The 19,438-nt window shown below is 40.9% G+C and overlaps 1 protein-coding gene across 2 annotated transcripts in view; it reads right to left on the bottom strand.

Moving 5' to 3' along the window:
- Window positions 1-616: 616 nt before the first annotated feature.
- Window positions 617-19,438, bottom strand: part of lrfn5a (leucine rich repeat and fibronectin type III domain containing 5a) — an 82,333-nt gene continuing 63,511 nt past the window's right edge. The window contains exons 9-11 of one of the 2 annotated variants that reach the window (XM_034674363.1): window positions 3,517-3,790; window positions 1,207-1,600; window positions 762-1,010 (exon numbers count right to left, since the gene is read on the bottom strand). In XM_034674363.1, coding sequence (XP_034530254.1) covers window positions 889-1,010; window positions 1,207-1,600; window positions 3,517-3,790 — 790 coding nt within the window. In that variant the 3' untranslated portion in view covers window positions 762-888. Of the gene's footprint in view, window positions 1,601-3,516; window positions 3,791-19,438 lie in introns of both variants that reach the window. The other variant, XM_034674362.1, reaches the window with a different exon arrangement.

Here is a 19,438-nt window from a genome sequence, read left to right on the forward strand (position 1 = left end):
GCTTCCTACTGGCGTGTGGGCGCAATGGTGTGCTTTTCAGTTCATCTGCTGTTTTTTATTTGTCTTTTTTCCTGTAATAATTCCCTTTCGTGGTATTTTCAGATAAGGTGACAGTGAATCTGGAAATGACGTGGCGAACCCATTGTCTTGTTTTTCTTTTTGTGCTATAAGTGGAACCAATGAGACAACTTGAGGACGTTACGAGACGACGCGAGTTAGCTGCTCGCTGAATGACCGAGTGAAAACAGATAGGAAACTGTCAAAGTGAAAAATCTGTAAACTGAACAGAAGAGAAAAGTTATGAAAATGATAAAAAAAAAAGAAAAAAAAAGATGCACTCACACTTCCACTCAGAACACACAATCATCAACCCAAACATCTATAACAAAACTTCAACAGTAAAAGACACACACACACACACACACACACACACCAAAAACGCACATTCTAAACGGCAACAGCACACACAGATTCAAGTGTCACAAACACACTTGAACCTTTGTTCATACACTTCAAACAAATGCAAACACACACACACACACACACACACACACACACACACACACACACACACACACACACACACACAGCCTCACACACACACACACATACAAAATTGAATGGATAAACAAAGTTTATTTGATGGTTGCTGTTTCACTCCAGTTCAAACGGTGCTTTCTAGAATCCAGTCTGAGTCGCACCGCCCTCTGTCTGAGTCCCCATCACCGTCTTTGGGGAGCAGCATCCCGCTCATTGATTGGCTCCTTTTGTTCCGCATTATACGCCCTAATTTGGGCACTGGTCCTCCCTGATGGGATGAGTGAGTCTTTGTATCACCTCCTTCACTAAACGAGTACCTCCTTCTTGCCCTGCTCCTCCCTCCCTCCTCTACAGGGAGAGTCTTGTACTTGGCGGAGGAAGAGGCGGAGGAGTGGGCACGGGGAGCCCTGCGCAGGATGGGTGTCTCTCTGAATCGGATGGAGGGGACCGGGCTCGGGGTGGTGAGAGGGCTGGAGAAAGGAGATGGCACAAAGGGAGGAGGGGTTTGGTTTAGAGATGTTGAGTTATTGCGGTTGGTGTTGAGATTTTCTAGAGGGGTAGAGGAAGGGAGGAGAGCGGATGAGCTGGAGGAAGGAGGGCGAGGGGAAGGGGAGGTGAGATTTTCAGAAGCAGCCGAGGTGTTTGAGCAAGCCGATCCTGGCTTACCTGGCGCGGGCTTCCGCTTTGGCTTGGTTAGTGAACCGTTGGTGGTGGTGGGTGAAGATACGCTAGCTAGAACTCTCTCCTCACCCGCCTTCTCCCGTTCCCCACCTCCAGCTGTTGGGCTTTTGGCTGCCCAAGACTGGCTGAGAATGGATGTAGCTGTGGAGCAGTCAGGCAGGGAAGAGTCTGAAGACTGAGTCACGGTATCCTTGCCCCCGCCTCCTCCTGCTGCGCTCCTCTTCTTTGAGCCTCCCGAGAGGTCGTCTAATCCAATTGAGCCGTGTTTAGAGGCGCTTGGAGTCACCGTGCATCCTTGTGACTGCGAGCCGTTGGTCTGTGAGTGAACATTGGTCATTGACAGTGAAACGCCTTTCCCTCCCTCACCGGGGTTACACACCTGAGGAGAAAACAGAAGGAAGGAATTAGGGCTTGTTGTTTTAATCTGTTTCATGTTTCAACAGGAACTCTTCATGGGCTGGGAAAAATGCTAGCAACTTCTTTTGTGACCTTTGCAATGGCAGCTAGTGTTATTCATATCAATGAAGCCCTCTGTAAGGGAAACATACTTTTTATATTGTACCCTTTTCAATGATAACTAAAGTCTGCTTTTAAGAAATATATTAGTTTGATGATGCACATAGAAGCAGTAAACAGAGAGGACAGCAACATTATCTGTTTGCTATTTTGGATTTAGAATCAATTTTAAAGCATTTTTTTAAGTTGACGTATTAATTATTATTAATATATATATTTTTTACTTTCAAAATACATTTGTTTCCCAAAAACATTATTTTTTGTAATTAATTCAGGTGATTTAGAAGCTTACTGATTTGATTAAAATGAAAATTGAAAAGCTAAAAAGTTATGAAATTGATCCAAAATCAAAATGACACTGCAAAGTTTTTTTTTTCTTTTTTCCAGTAAAAAGGTCTTATTTTTCATAATATGAGCCATTTACCTAAGGAGTCCATAACAATGACCTATTCAAGATATTACCAGATATTTAAAATAAATTGCTTTTTTATGAGTGAAAAAATCTGCCAATGTGGTAAGAAAATTGACTTAAGTTTAATGACTTCTATAAATAATCATTAAACATTCTTACTTCAAGAAACTAATCTCTTACGTGAAGAAATTTGACTAGTAATTTTTCCTTACTCAATTGGCAGATTTTTTTTTTGCAGGTCTTCGTTTTGGCTTATTAAAAAAGACACTTATCTTAACATGTCCGGTGGAGAAGGCTTCTATTCAGTCTAGAGACAATATTTTTAAACTCAAAGAAGACAACAATGATTAGTTTTTAATTGTTGTCATGTCAGTCAACATGATGACTATAGTAGAGATGTATAACTTAAAGGACTCCATGTGTAGGTAGGTAACATAAGATATTAGATCAAGTTACCCTCATACATACCAATTTTGCACCTCAGTTTTAAAATACTGTCTTCTAAAGGCTGATTTATACTTATGCGTCTCGCCTACGCAGCAGAGGCTGACGCGGACATGAGCCCCACATACTTGTGCGTCGATGTGTCCGTATCGCGCAGCAATTCCCCGTCAAAATGCTTGAGGGCAGTGCGGACTCTCTGATAGCAGGCCGCCTGCTTCCGGTCCCGCTACGATCTCTGTTTACTTTTCCACAGAGTTTCAGAGCGTGTTATGTTAATCTACAGCTGATACATGTTGCTGTTTATCATACAGACATGATTACATGAAGAATAGAGAGGAGGAGATGAAATACACGGCCGATGTGTGGCCCGGAAGTGTTGTAAATGCGGGAAATACAAAGCCGCCGAGCGGACCAATCACAGGGCTTGAGGTCCGCGTCGGCTCTACGGGGAGTTACATTTTGGAGGAGGTGCACGTCAGCTACGTGCGTAGGCCTCGGCGTAGGTACGGGAGCTACGCGGACCCCCGGCGTAGGGTATGCCGTTGATTCAACGCAGAAGTATAAATCAGCCTTAAGTGTCTGAATTGAAATTACATAGAGCTTTTTTTTATATCATTCAAGCTTCATATAATTATTTTGTTTATCTGGCGAATATTGGCATCTATAAGAGAGTGACCGAGAAACATTTATGTAGAAATATACAATGTAGATTCAATGGGATTTGGTTGGATGTATGATATATTGAATTTTAGATAGACCAAAATGTCTTGTGACTGTAATTCAGTTCACAAGAATGAGCCCAGACAGGCATACAGCCACCATGTGAATAACTCCAATCTTTTCCCCAGAATGGGAAAGCTCTTCCCTTTTATTCTCTTTTCTTTATGGCCAGAGTGGATTAAATGAGACGGACAGAGGCTTACCTTGTAACGTATCATCAGGATGATGATGAAAACGAGCACAGAGGCCACTATTATCCCTCCGATGATGATGATCATAGTCCCACCGAGGAACTGAGACTGCATAAAATGACATCTCATGTACTCCGACTCGGTGCTGAACTGCACACAGCCGACCACGCGGGTGGCTGTCAGGGAGGTGATGACATCATCGTAGATGGCCAGCACGCAGAGGTCGTACTGGGTCCCTGCAGCCAGATTGTTGACCAGGAAGTTCTTGCTGGATGGAGGGATCATTCTGTGGTAGAAGAGAGAGGGAGAGGCAGAGGAAATGTTTAAGTTTAAGAGCATGAACACTCTAGACGCACATTGAGTGAGAAAATTGTCTCATAAACAAAGTGATGGAGGAGTGCACAGTTTATGACTGATTCCCACTCTGGCTAGTTATGTTAGAGCAATACAGAGACTCATCCCTCGCATATGAATCCACTTTTCCCTTTTATTCAGTATTTGACTCTGTTTTTGTGTCCTCCTACTTTTGACCCAGAGATACTAGTGTTGTAGTACTCGAGACCAGTCTTGGTCTCAAGGCCGCTTATTTCAGGTCTAGGTCTCGTCTCTGAATGGAACGCATTTTTACACGGTCTTGTCTCGGTCTCGGACTGGGTGGAATCTGTATTTTATATCAAGACCGGTCGAGACCACCACTGATGCACTCTGTGTCCCTGTCATTACTGTGATAAGAGAAAAAAACAAAACTTAAGGAGTCGAAAGAAAGCCAACAAAGAATAAACCAAACGTTGTTTGTTGCTGTCAATAGTATTTAAAGCAAACTTAGATAAAATAAACAGAAGTCTTTATTTTGTTAACTCTCATGATGATTTTTCATTGATATATATGACCTTGGTCTTGTCTCGGTCTTGCCCTGCCTTGGTCTTGGTCTTGACTCGGTCTCGATCCCTAAATGTCTTGGTCTCAGTGCACTTCGGTCTCGGACATGTCTTGGTCTTGGTTAATGTGGTCTTGTCTACAACACTAAAAGATATATCTCTTAAGATGCAAAATACTTGTCAAAGAACTGGTTTTAATTGATCATGTGTGCATTTTGGTTCAAGACAGAGAACTTCTGGTGTGTTTCTGCCCTCATTTTCTAACCAGAAGAAAAAAAGCAGCTGTAGAGCCAAAACAATGAACTGACAGGGGCTAAAGAGGTACAAACGTTTATCTTTGGGTGCACCCCTACATCTGACAGTTTACACAAAACATGTAGTTTCAGGATCCATTAGAGAATAGTGTAAAAATAGTTATTAAATATGCTTGAAATAACCCTCATTGAACTGTATGCAAGTCAACTAAATTACTTTCTAGAAGCAGCAGAAAAGACAATAGTCAATAAACATGATTTCTTTATGTCCTTCACTACAATGGTATGAACACTATAGGCCCTACAATGCAGTGTAGTCTATTTGCATAGCTAATTCATAAACATACGCTTTAATTAATTTCCCATGGCCGATTACAGCATCCCCGGCAAGAAATTATACTAAATCCTGAGATAGATACAAACAGACATCTAAAGATAAAATGCTCAACAGGAAAGGAGGAATATCTGAACAACACTGAATATGAAGGTGTGTAAAGGCGGTAATTCATTAAAGTCAAAAGTCAGCAGCAGTACAAGAGACCGATGGAATTCGGTATTTTTTGTACAGTTGTTTTATGCAAATGCTCCCTCTTTGCATTCTAATCCACAACATATAAGGTAAACAGTTCTCCGCCAACTGTGCATCAGTCGAGATTTTCCTCTAGCCAATTAGGGAAGGTAGTTTGCCACTTTCACTTGAAGTTGATAATTCTTCACTGGACGCTTGTCACACCGACTAGATGATTTGCACATTTGTCCTTCAGTTTCCCTTAAAGGGCTTGAAAGCTTTCCAGGATTTTCTCATTAAAATGCTAATGAAATTCCTCATTAAAACCAAAGAGGGTGGCTAGTGCAGCTTGCGGTCTCTCGTGCACAGAGAGGAGCAAAAGGGCTTTTTAGGCCAGGTTAAGCATCTGGTTTAGAGTTCAAGATAAGTGAAGGTTAGAAGGTATGTTAAGGATTAATGGTTAGTATTAGGAGCAAGGGAATAAATGTAGCACTAGGTCATTAAACTGCTCTCTGTGGAATAAAAACACAGGGCTTTAGGAGTGTGTGTGTGTGTGTGTGTGTGAGTGTGTGAGTGAGAGCATCTATATGACCCTATGAATACTAATAGGACCATCTGACTGTTGGCTGACCATGACTGTTCTCCCCTTTGCTGCTCTTGATGATTTTATCACCAAAGTACCCCCCCACCCCCACAACAATCACACACACACACACACACACACACACACACACACACACACACACACACACACACACACACACACACACACACACACACACACACACACACACACACACACACACACACACACACAAAACCACACACACCAAAAGTGACATTGAAGTGTGTAGGTTAATGATAGGGGCGAGTGTCACCATCACCTACAAGCTCAGCTACAAGCAGCCACATTTGTAGATGCATACATACACAGACAGAGATGAATCCTCCTATTATTGCTGGGGCCCTGGGGTTTATTTGTGTGTATGACTGTACATGTGTGGCTCTGTGTACAATTAGCCAAGGCATATATGTGTCAGCTGCAAACAACTTTTAACTCAATGGCCTGCACATTCTGAGATCATCTCTTTTTCTTGCAGGCGTTTACACTGGCACACTCACAGAGAGAGCAGAGACCTTATACTAGCTCATTAATACTGTATGTGCCTGGCATACACTTTGAATATGCAGTTCAGAATATTCAGAGGATTTAGAACAAGAGCAGGATCTCAGACACTGGAGGCTTACTTATAGACAGATGGTACATGGAAAAACACAGGATCAAACATAAAAATGACAACACACTCTCAGGCCCAGATGACACTCACTAATTCTACTGTATCTTTTATAGAAATGCTAAAGCAGCTCCAATCCAAAAAGATTAGATGAACAAAATAAAAAAATATATTATTGCGAAAAATTCTAGAAATAAACATGGCTTTTTTTCAAAGGAATATGAAACACTCTTAAAGAAACATACGCCCAATTCAAAGGAAAATTAGTTTCTATTTCCTCAAGAATCATTTGGTTAAAGATGTAACCAATGGAGCACCGGTGGCTTAGCCATCTAACACCAGATCTGTGTCACGGTCCGGTTCCGTACTCTCTCGGAACATGGAACAGGACAGCTGGTGTCATGTGACCGAGGTGTACCGTGGTAATTACTGAATCAAGGATTCTCCACCTACTCTCCTCACTCATGTTGTCTTTTTGGTTCTCTGAAAACCTTTGACCTGTTGACTCCAGGCCTGGCTCCGCTCATCTTGACGGTTTGTTGTTGTAGTTAAGTGAAATACGATCTGGTGATAACACAGAGCGTTTTATTTTGAAAATTAACCGGATGTTTTAATTTTGTTTCGGTGCCGGACTTCCTGTCGCGCTCCATCTGCTCTTTGCATATTGATGCGTCGTGCTCCGGCATCCGGCAAAAATAGAACTCTTGTGTATCTGATCTCTTGCATTCCGGCGTGCCCTATCAGAGACGCAGCCGGAACGCAAGAGATCGGATCCAGTGGAAGTTAACACATTGACTAGAATAGAAACCATGGGATCCTGTGCCGTGACAGATCAGAGACGGGCCGGACACGGATCTGGTGGGATTTGGCCGTACACTCGCCCCATATACAGAGGCTACAGTCCATCGCAGAGGTCGCTGATTCGAGTCCTGGCCTCGACCATTTGCTGCATGTCTTCCCCCGCTCTCTCCTCCTGATGTTTTCTGTCTCTCTTCAGCTTAAAAAAAGGCTGAACTGTACTACTGAGGACCAAACTGATCATCCTGCTCAGTTGCCTTGTCCTTTAAGATTCTTGCTGTCAATCCTGCTATGGCTGTGTAAGGACCCATGTTTGACTACTGCAGCCACACAATGACAAATGACTAGCTGACAGATCTCTTTTCAGTATCTGCCAAGCATCTGTGGCAGAGACCGACTTTTCAGATAATATTTCACTCAGAAATGATAAAAAAAGTATCACACAGCAGTAACAGCCGAGTGGCTACTACAGATTATCTACCAGATGAAAATGTTTTATCCGGGACACATCAACTAAGCAGGAAACAATGGCTATTTATACTTTATGTTGTATTTCTCTGAAGAATCTACGCCATAAAGGAAACAATCAAAGGAAGAAGAATGAAAAAGAATGAATGAATTAGTGGTGGAAAGAAATGAATCATTTTAAACATGGCAAGATGTCCTATTAGTAATAAACCTTTTATACATTTTTGGTTGTTATGAAACATTTGTGAGTTAAGTTTTATATTCTAAAAAGTAGGGCGCTGGTGGCCGAACGGTCTAAGCGCCCCACATACAGAGGCTATAGTCCTCGTCGCACAGGTCGCTGGGTTGATTCCCAGCTGCGGCAATTCACTGCATGTCTTCCCCTCTACTCCCCACATTTCCTGTCTATCTACAGCTGTCCTATTAATAAAGCCACAAGCGCCCGAAAATATAACTAAAAAAAAAAGAAGTTCTAGAGAGTATTTTTCATTTAAGAGTTTTTTCACTGGTTTCAAATTTCAAAACACACATTTTTGGTTAACAATCTTTCAATGGGATTTTATGCTAGGCCTCGCTTGAAGTTTGTTTGCATATAAACCTTTTACATACATTTAATAATGACATATATTTCCTGCTCTTGCGATCCAAACCTGTGCGTTTTGCTAAAGTGTTTTACCTGATTTTACCTGAACACAAACAGACATTAAAATGTATTTAAAACAAATCCACAACAACAGACACTCCAGCAAATGATCTCATGTTGCATATCCTGTGTTCATTGTTAACATGTAAGCCGAGCTGTCATCACTCATAATTCATAGATGAAAAGAAGACTGGGGGTATTGTGAATGTGTCTAGGGCCCTTGTGTGCCATATGCTGAGTTTACAAAATACATTTTCATGGTAATGAGTGGATTTTCTTTTTTGTCTTGCATACCATTATTTCTTGACTGTGTGAGCCGTTAGCATTATGAACTCATCCAAACTGACTCATTCATTGTGGCTAATTTCTTTGTGTCTGAGCTGGATCTTGCTGCCAGTATTTGAAGCCCTACAGTGGGCAGATGATTGCCTTGGCCGGGACTATTACACTAATCTATCTACTCTGCTCTGCCAAGCCCTTAGCCTGTATGTATGTGTGTGTGTGGATGTGTGTGTCTTTATGGCTTTCATTACATTTTCATCACTGGCCTATGTGCATGCACCTCTGAGTCTGCATTTGTGTACATGTCCATATGAGTCTGCAGTCAATGTGTGTGTAGTAGTGTGTGTGTGTGTGTGAGTTCCATTATAGTAATCTTCCCCTCCCATGGCAGCCTCCTCTTCCCAGTGGCTGTCACTGAGTCTGGCTGTCTGCCAACATCCATCACTGATACAGCTCTACAAGCTGGTCAGCACTCACAGTGTGTGTGTGTGAATGTGTGGATGTGTGTGTGCGCGTGCATGTTAATCAACTTTAGCTTTTCTCACTCCAGCCGGGACAAAGCCAGGAGGACAATGCGATCTCTATTAGTCGCTCTCATCTTTTTGACTCAAGACAAATGATCGCCTCCATGCACAGAACAGTGAACTATGATACCAGATTGTTCTATTTCACTTGATTACGTATTGTACAAAGCCTACAGGCCACAAACATGCATTATTCCAGGAGGGGAAAAGGGCATTCATGGCAGTAATTCACCACACAAGACCAGGGCCTCTAGGTCGAGCTGGAGCACTGCGATAAGGGGCCAGGGCCTCTAATAACTCAGCTGTGTGTCATCCCTCAGCAGCTGCCCCAGCAGCAGAGCCCAGCCTGGCCATGTGTGACAAATTCCAATGTTTTTAAATGATATCAACTGCTCTGGGCCGCCTCATTAGTAGTCTCATGTAGCTGCAGGGTAATATTGTTTCCACAAATCATAAGAGAAGTTGAAGTTGTTGAGTTTTAAGAAGAAATATGTTGATCTCAAATTATTTCCATGAACTGAAAAAAAATGGGGGATTCTGAGGGACTTCTAAAAACTATTTTTCATATATTATATTCAAGTAGTTACCTTCAAAGTCTTTAGACACACAGGTTGAGTGTATGTTTTAAAGTGACACAAACAAGAAGTTGGACCATCTTCAAATGTTTTTGTAGAGTTACATGACAAAACTGAATATTTTGAAGTCTGTTTTGTAAAGATTTTGCTAAAGCTACACATTAGCTTAGCTAAGTATCAAGACTGGATACACAGTGGAAGAAATAACAAATGAATAGTAAAGAAAAATAAACTCTTTCACTCCTATAAATAATGATAAAAGCACTTACAACATCCTCTTACAGCTGTCCTGGGCCTAGTAGTATTTGTTACTATATGAATGGTGCAAATATCAGTTTAGGCTTTGGCACTATATTCTGCTACACACTCACACAATACACATGTTTGAACAGAAACAAATATTGTAGAATTTCACAACAGTCTTACCCAAACAGGGATTGGGCCAAAATAGGAGGCATGAATATCTAAAAGTAGGTTGTCCAATTATTTCTGAAAATGGTATTCAGTGCTTCTAGCTAAAGCCTGCCATGCTACCGCAATGCAAGCTGGTCTAAAATTAAATAGCCCGAAACACAGAAAACTTTGTCAAATAAGCCAACAAAACAGCATGCAAAAGCAGTTTTCAAACTTTGCCTTTACATTGCACTTTCAAACATGTTTAATTTATTGTTTTGCTGATGTTTAATGCATATTCTGAATGGCTGAGAAGCAATTTTTATGATTACTTTCTCTCTTGTTTAATATTATTTTATGCTTATTGCATCAACCACTCAAGGGACAATCTCACAGGACAGCACACTGTATTGTAAGGCATCAAACCGTTTATAAATAACTGGTTTCTTAGCACACAGAGAAGGGTAATAATGTTTGTTCAACTCCTGCCCTATTACTGTTGACCTCAAAGCTAATGTGGCTTAAACAGCAGATGGCACAACGCCATGCTAATAGGTCTGAGTCTCTCAGGCAGACAGAAAACACTGCAGAAGCTAGCTTCTTATCTCCGTTTTACTATGTGCTGGCCCTGATGCCAGAGCTAATGCTTAACAAGCACCCACACAGCTTGTACTCGAAGGCGGAGCAGGGACTTTGAGCCAAGGCCAGGTGGGCTTTGCTGACACCTCCCCATCCATTTATATTCATGAAAGATAAAAACAGAGAAAAGAGTCGCTGAAAAGTAAAGATTATCCATGTGGTTATTAGGGATGCAGTGATTAACCAGTTTCCCCATTAACTGCTTTTCAAAATGTCCCACGATACCAAGTGTTTGTGTTATCACTCAGGTTGGTACATTATGTTTTCTGCAACCTGTGTGGAATGAACTCAACGTGACAGCTGGGGGCTAAGCTATATAAGGAATGATGTATAGTTAGCAACTGGTTATACCAAATAGAATCCCAACACAGTGAGACAAAACTTCGAAGTGAAGCCTATGACCTCTACAAGCACCATCTTCTGGGTCAGATATAGTTAAATAGATAACATTTTATCATTTCTGAGATAACATTTGTTGTGATTTGGCGCTATATAAAGAAATATTGATTGATTAATTGCCTAAAAATAGCAAATATCTGCCTTTTTGAACTGGTTTATTAGTCACACTGTTGCACAGGACAATCTTTAGATGGCAAAAAAGGTGTCAACAGTGCTTTAAGTATCCTTCATTAAGAATGCACTTAATAAAGGGAGCTTGTTTCTTTGGTACCTAAATATTATTGTGGTTTCCCCCTCTCCCATCTAGGTTACAGGCAAAAAGGTATCTGAAAGACACACCACACACCTCTGCACAGCTGTAAACACGATCTAAAGAAAGAAAGTAACTTAATATGTCATAATGCAAGTATTAAGATTCATGTAATTCGAATGTGCCTGCATATGAAACTGATTGGAAATGCGTCATAATAGATCAATATTTGCTAAGTGTGATCACTAGTCTCTGATTTCTTCATAAAGACAGCCATCACAGGCTCCAGTTTTTGCATTTCTCGATTCCTAATTTACGCCAAAATAAGAGGATGGAGCCCACACGCTGCAAAATCTAATTACTGCTGAGCTCAGAGCAAATAAGCACAGCGGAGAAGATGTCAAAAGGGCGTGCAATAAAAGCTGTCCTAGATGTAAAGAAGACGTCTCAGCACTATGTGTAGCTGGGTATGGATCTCCATCTGTCCAGCTCTACTCCATTCATCCACTTTAATTGAAACATCTTTATTTCAGTCTGAGCTGCATCTGGCTCCTCCTACTTCTCCCTCCATGCTTTCAGTTCTTCTTTTAATCTTTTTTTACTCTGTCTGTTTTTTGATGTTCTGTTCATTTTTTTCACTTTTCTCATATAATTACTTTTCTTTCATTTTCTTGTTTTGCATCTTTTCTTCTCGTACGCTCCTCCTTGAAGGATTTCTCTCATATCATTTGCCATTACCTCTTTTCTCCCTTACTTTTAATCTTTCTTTTCTCTGTATTACTCTTTTTCTCGTTACCTCTTTGTACCCTCCAAATATCATTACCCTCTTTTCTTTTTACTGTCTTTTAAACTTATGACTCATTACCTTTTTACTTTGTTAATCCTTTCCTCCCGTGTCCTTTCTTTCCTCCACCATCCGTCTTTCCAATCCTTTCTATTAACTAATCAAGTTTATGCTTATCTTCCCCACACACTTTCATTTCCTACATTCCTTTTTTCTAGCTGCCTCTTTTTGCTCCTTGTTTCCTCGTTTTACTTTCCTTCATCCTCCTTTATTTATATTTTCTTCCTGATTTCCCTCCCTTCCTCTCATCTGGGAACCTATTTGCCTTCTATTTCCTCTATCCCTCCTTCCTTGCTTCCTTGCTATCTATGCTGACACTTCTTTTATTATTTCCTCTTGCCTTCTGAGTCATCATTACCGCAATGTGCTTCCTTCTATACAACTGGTCCGCGTTTAAAACCCCATAGCCTACTTACAACGATACCACAGTAACATTAGGCCCGCTATGTGTTTATGGCGCCATAAAATCAGAATTGGAACATTACAACGGGATAAAAGCAGATGTTTTTTCACGCCTTAAGCACAGCTGAGCAAGGTGTTACACCTGGGCTGCAGGGACCATTGGCAAGGATAAACTACTTCTTTCTAGTGAGCGACGGAGGGAGAGAGAGAGAAAAAGAGACTACGTCTGTTTAAAGGTCTGGATTCATCCCCCACCCCCTGTTGTGTAGCCTCATAAAAAAGCTTGCCACACAATTTGCTTGATGTGTAGTTTTTGTGGCAAATGGCAACCAGCCCCTGTAGCTCGACGGATCTGCTGGAGTGGAAAACAGCCGATGAAAGGATGTAGAGGGAAAAAAGCAGAAACACAGCAGTCAGATCCGATGAGATAAGAAATAGGACAGGGAGAGAACGGAATTTGTGTTTGTTCTTCATTAACTTACACACATATTGTTTGTTTCTAATAAAACAAATTTCAGCCTGTTATGTCAGATACTTTCAGCTGTTTTTGTTCAGCTATCTTTTATATGAGTCTGAAAATAACCACCTCACTAGGGTTTGTGTTTATAGATTTATAAATGGCATCAGTATATTAGTTATTTACTCAATCTCATTGGAGACTCAGTTTGGTTCAGCTCTTCACTTCTTTGCAAGCTTTCTCATTCCTCAGGACACAGCCTTCCTGCTCTACACTTTGTTTGATCAGATGTACAAGATGAATAATCCTGGCTCCAAGACTAAATCATTGTACCGTCACACATTCTAGACTCTAGCTGTCATATTTTATAACCTGTAAAATTGTGCATCCTGTAACATCAAATAGCATACGTACAGTATATACATCACTGTATGCATTTATGTTTTCAGTTCTCCATTTGAGAGCCATGGGGGTACATGAGGTGGGGGTAGTACAAAAAAAACCACTCTTAAACATGAGGCAAGATAATGGACATTGACTCTTTTTTCTTACACTTCTTTTTTGCCTTTTAATTGCTATTGTTTTTCCACAAACCGGCTAACAGTATCAACTGACGTGGATCACCTTAAACTCAGAAGTGGGAGAATCAATCGAGTGTGCAACAAGGCTCTGAATGAAGTTGGACAAACGTCAGAGCTCCAAATGTCTGTTGTAAAACTAACGGCAGTCACATCGTGCTTTCATACATTGTCAAAAACGTTGCTGCACAGCTCCAGTATCCTGTGGTGTGGAGACAGCAGGACATAGCGTGGATCCAGAAGATGACAAAAAGCTGCATTCTCCACCACAAAGATCAGCTGGCTGTCCAGAGCGATGAATTCAGCCACCTTCTCTGTAATCTTTTGTCCTTTTCACTGTCTCAGAATACTTATCCTTAAAGTCCAGAGTTTGTTACTTCATTGAACACCCTTTCCTATTTTCCTCCAGTGAATTCCGTTGCATGTTTAGTTCTTAGATTGTATCCAATTGGTAGTATTGGATGCAGCTCTTCTGCTACCACCTCAAGAAATGATCATATTGCAGATATTGTAAGTGGCTTTTTGACTGTTTTTGGGGGCAGGGAGACTCGCAAATCCCCCTCCTAACCAAAACTGATGGATCTTTGTTGTATGAATTCTTGGTGACCAACAGGTGTCAGTCAGGATTTATGTGAATTGGGGACTGATGTTATGTCACAACAAATACTGTCCATTTTTAGGATTGTCAGCAGGACCGGCTTTGGTCTTCTTCAGGACCCTTGCGAGAGCTTCATCAGTGTTGTTTTATTTTTTTGTAATTTAAAAAAAATAACTCCTGAAACTTCTCGTGAGCATTCTTTATCCCACTAATGAAAGAGGAGGATTCAATCTCTTATTCTTTCTCTGATTGAGCTACAGATGTACTTAGTTTCATTCTTTCATCCAGTGATTTACTAAATAAGACATGTATTAAGTCTTTAATTATAAAGTCATTCACTAAAATCCGAGAATGACCTCCATTCATCCAAACCCTTAATTAAATACAGTAATTAGGTCTACATCTGAATAAGAGCACACCCCACTTTGTGGCCGTTTTATGGTCGTCGATGCTGCCATTGAGTTTTACTATCATTATGGACACAGCTTTCATTGTTCAATAAAACCAATGAGGTGGAAGCACCAGAGACTGCCTGAGCTGCTTCCCCTGCAATAAGTCACGTGTAAGAGGTCAGCACATTATTTCATCCACATCAGCCTTCCCTTGACCCGACCTGACTTAATTTATATCCTCACAGTTTGCTTCCTGGAGGCTAAAGAAAGGCAAGAATAGACGGCCAAGTTAAAATGTTTCCAGGAGGTGCATGAGAATAACTGGCAAAGAAAAACACATGCATTACAAGACTGATAGTTCATGACTATCAGACTGTTGTTTTCCTTAAAACACAATCTGATTAGACAAGTTTAACTTTATTTAGAGTTACAGGTAGGTTATCTGGAAAAGAAGCCAGATAACAATTAGTTTAGTCTAGAAGATCAGGTATGATAGACCAATTTTTGGCTAAAAAAATGCCAACAGGGAAAAGGTACTGCTGTTATTTTCCGTATCTGGTAAGAATACGAACAGAAAAGTTCATGTTTAGACTTCACATGAATGAAAATGTCAAGTTTTTGTGAGGGGCACTGACTCTGGCTACTTTTTGAGCTTGGTGGGGGAATCATCCTAGAGCAGAGTCAGTTGTGTGGGGCTGATTGGTCCTGATTGAGTCCAGGTGTGAGTAGTTTATATATACAGGTGGGTGTCAGTGCTCTGGGCTGACTCATTGGCTGTTTCCAAAACGTCCTGATACATACTACTTACTAATGTAGTAGGTAGTAGGTATTGCCTACTACACACTGCTTTTGAATTTAGTCTGTAGTATGGCTGTTCTGTTCGATCTGTGTTGCAGTATGCTAGGTCAGACGACACTGGGTTTCCAGTTTCGGAAAGCGGAAGTAAACAACGGCGACGCCGATAGAGAAACTGATTCTTTAGCATCCACTTGTGATTTAAAAAGTTAGGAAGTGGTTTATATGTAATCTGATAACTTCCACAGCGCCCAAAAACGGATTTCCTCCTGTCAAGAAAGAAGGAAAAAGAAAAAGTGGAACGAGTGCTGTGCATTGCGGGAAACAGTACCCGAGGCAGACTGGTCCGATGCATGCTGTGAAATTTTCCCGAATCAGTAGACATCCAAGGAGTTTTGGCATACTGCAGATTTTGCTGTTGTTCACATACTACATACTGAATTCTGGCCAAATCAGGACGTACTGCTAGTATAGTAGGCAGTATCGGAAACAGCCATTGTCTCACCTTCAGAGATAGTGAGAGGTTCCTTCTGTGTGTATGCACAATCAAAGTGTGTCTGTATAAACTGCAGAAGATCTTTTTCTGCGGGTTCGAAAGCTTCAGTTTCTAGTTTCCATAGTACAGTAGTTGGTTTTTGCTTGGCTTATTCTTTACCCAATCATTTTCTGTTCACCTTTTAAAGCCTCTTGGGCTGACTTTGTGTTTCCTAAAGGAGTTTTTTCAGGGTTTCCTTGAGAGTTTGCTCTCTGGTCAGCTACTTATCAGTGGTGGTTTAGTTGCCTTGTCCCAGTTTTGTTTTGGTTGTTTCTTTCTCATTAATATTGTCTTTTCCCCCTTTCCATGAAAGTTCTACCAACAATCAAAACCAACTTATTTTGCCATATTAAAAAAAACACTTTTAGACTCATAGAATCACTTTTGAGATCAATACTTAGGGTAATTTTTTTTGTATATTCAGTAATGTGTAGCAAGTCGGTGGTTTTGACGAAGAGTATCCCTCATGGGCCGGCTGACTATACATTATCCCATATTTATTCACCCTACAGCAGAGCTCAAGACTTACTTTTATCATTGGGTGGACTGCTGCACTACATTTGTACACTTAGGTAGACCAGATCAAGATTAAAGAACACCAAATGATACATTTGGACTTGTCTAGCTAATATTGAGAGCTGTAAATGAACCTTACAGCTTACAGTTAGCACTGTAGCTGTGTAAGCTCTCAGTACATGTCAATGTGATGGTACATAGATGCAGTTACCACATGGTTTGCTTGAGAGAAGCGTCACTGAAACATTCTTACAATGTGCTCTGTTCTGCAGCTGGTTGTTACACACAACATGAGTTGTGTGGAGTGGATTTGCCGATCTGTTTGTTGTTTACATATCAGTGAAAAGGCAGCCAATGTCTTATTTGTAAAAACATCAGAATGGCAGAGTCTATTTTCTCCATGACCATCTGATCAACATTGCAGACTGCCAGACAGCAGCCAGTGTTCTGTGCTGATTTGCCAGATCACATAATAACAGCCCAGAGAGCAGTGTATTTTTCCACTCTTCATTTTGTAGCTTAAAATTAAGAAGTGGTTCTTGTGATCTGACCATTGCCATTACTTTGAGCTAATTTGGAGTCAAAATGATTCATTGGCTCTCCTTTCTTCTTTCTTTTTGTAATAAAATAGCACAACACGAAGGTAGGAGATTATTTACACTTTTGTAAATGTTTAGAGGGGTCTACTTCTGTGTCAAACTGGGCAGTCTAAAGGAAATATAATACTTAAGCAGGGACACTGGTGTTAAACAAGCAGTACTGTATCAGGAAACATCTGCTGGTCTCAAGTGTCCTTGAGCAACACTGAATCCCTGTCAGCTGCAGCAGTGCTGTTCGTCAGCTGACACTGGCTTCCCGCTGGGAGCAAAGGTGGGCTGGGTTTTCTTGCCCGGATCGATACAGAATCAAGTTATACTACTGTATCAATTGAGATGTGCAGAATATTATATATCCAAGAGGTCAACAGAATCTGGAGGATAGGCCTGTAAAAGCTTTAAACTGTCACTCACTCATCCATCTGTTTACACAGAGAACTGAATTCATGCTATGAGAATACAGGATCAAGATCAGTCGCTACACCCGAAAGCATTGTGTTGAGCGAGGAGGAGGGGGGGAGTGGGGGCAGAGATGTCAGTGTGCAGCAAATCAATAAGCTCTTACTGAACTTGAATGTAAGAGTCCTGTCTGTGACAATGGAGCCTGTCCATCTTTCTCTTCCCTCCTTCACTCTCCCTATGCTTTTCCCTGCTTTTTTCCACTTGTCTTTTTCCTCTCTTCTTGTTTTCCCTCTTTCTCCGTCACTGTCTCTTCTCTGTGTTTGGGTAATGAAAAAAGCTAAATCAATGGGTTGCTTCTTTGAGCCAGCGGAGGTGTTGAATGGAAATCAATTGGCTATCTAAAGACAAGAGGGCTGCAAAATAACATCAGGAAAAACAAAAATGACTTCAGCGCTTAATATTGAGGAAAAAAAGGGAGGCGAGGAGAGCCAAAGGGAGAAGAGGGGGGATAAAAAGACAGGAAGACTTTTAGAGACGTGGGAGTTGGGTTGTAACGGGCTGTTTAATCACTCATCCTCCGTGCCCCCTCCATGCGTTCCAACTGAAGACTTTCCACCAAGAATCTTAACATCTTTGGTTTAAGTATACATGCACCCTTTTATGAGATAATAATCAAAAAGTGCTCAAGGCTTTGTGATGCTTTTAGAGACTGAGAAGAAGAGAAAGAGAAGGGGGGGAAGAGCAGTTATCTTGATGTGAAAAGCTCTGCCATTATATTTAAAAGACAGACATCTATAAATCCTATCAGCACAGTCTCCTGATGCTGCAGTCTCTGAACAAGGTTAAGTGCTGATGAATTATGTACAGAGATTAGAAGTAACATAAATGGAAGATAATACCAGCAGCTTCTTCTCCAACTGATCAGTTTTTTAATTATACGCTGACGTCTTCACAGTAAGAGATCAAGGATATCTAATTCACAACTTTAAGTAATAAAATCAGTCTCCAGAGATGAATTTAATAACAAGCTAAAGCATTGTCATCATCATGACCCAGACGGTCAATTTCAATGCTCCCTCAGCTCTTGATGATGATGATGAAGTACGTATGAGGATTAGCGGCGATATGAAATGCAGATAATACCGGACGATTTCCCTACGAAAAGCTCCGTGTGTTTGTTAATTCCTTCGCCCCTATTTCACTGGAGTAAATATTTAGCTCAAATAACAATCAGTCCCTGTGAGATCGATGTAATCTGTGTAATCCTGAGCAAACAGCAAAAGTCAAGAAGCTCAGCAGAGCTCTCCCTGTCAAGGCCGTCCTGGTGAGTCAGCAGAAGAGAGACCGTTGCCTTGCAGCCGGGTTTGCCGGGGGATCATGAACTTTCTCTCATCACTGTTTGCGTGGCGTCTTAGCTTCCCATCCTTGTTTTGTCTTTGTGTTGGTGCAATTTCCTCTGATATGATTTATGCGTCTGTGCTTTGATGTAATACGCCATGACAAATAGTCTGTAAATATGCCGAAAAAATAATTAGCATAGCCTTAAACTAAGCATGTGTTTTTTTAAGAGGAAAAAATGTAGTAGCTTGAATCAAAGTAATGAAAAGTTGACTTATTTGCAAAAATTCACATTTAATCAATCACATTAATATTTAACTTATTTTAATAGATGTTTCTCTGATGTCTCTTGTTATGTACTGATTTTTTTTACTCATAGCCTATTTTTTAGTGCAAGAGCAAAACATTGAAGCACCCTTGTAGCACCCTTACAGCTCCCCTCTCCCTTGTAGTGCCCTTGTTAAACTCTCCCAGCTTCCCTGAAACACCTACTGTAGCCCTCTTTTAAGCGCCCATGATGAGCACTTGAAGCATCCTTGTAAAACTCTTGAAGTGCCCTTCATGGAGCCCTTGTAGCTCACTACTAGTGACAGGATCCCAACAGGATAATTAAAGTTGCATCCTATCAACTGTAA

The sequence above is a fragment of the Notolabrus celidotus genome, chromosome 22 (assembly GCF_009762535.1).
Source record: "Notolabrus celidotus isolate fNotCel1 chromosome 22, fNotCel1.pri, whole genome shotgun sequence".
NCBI classification, from domain to species: Eukaryota; Metazoa; Chordata; class Actinopteri; order Labriformes; family Labridae; genus Notolabrus; species Notolabrus celidotus.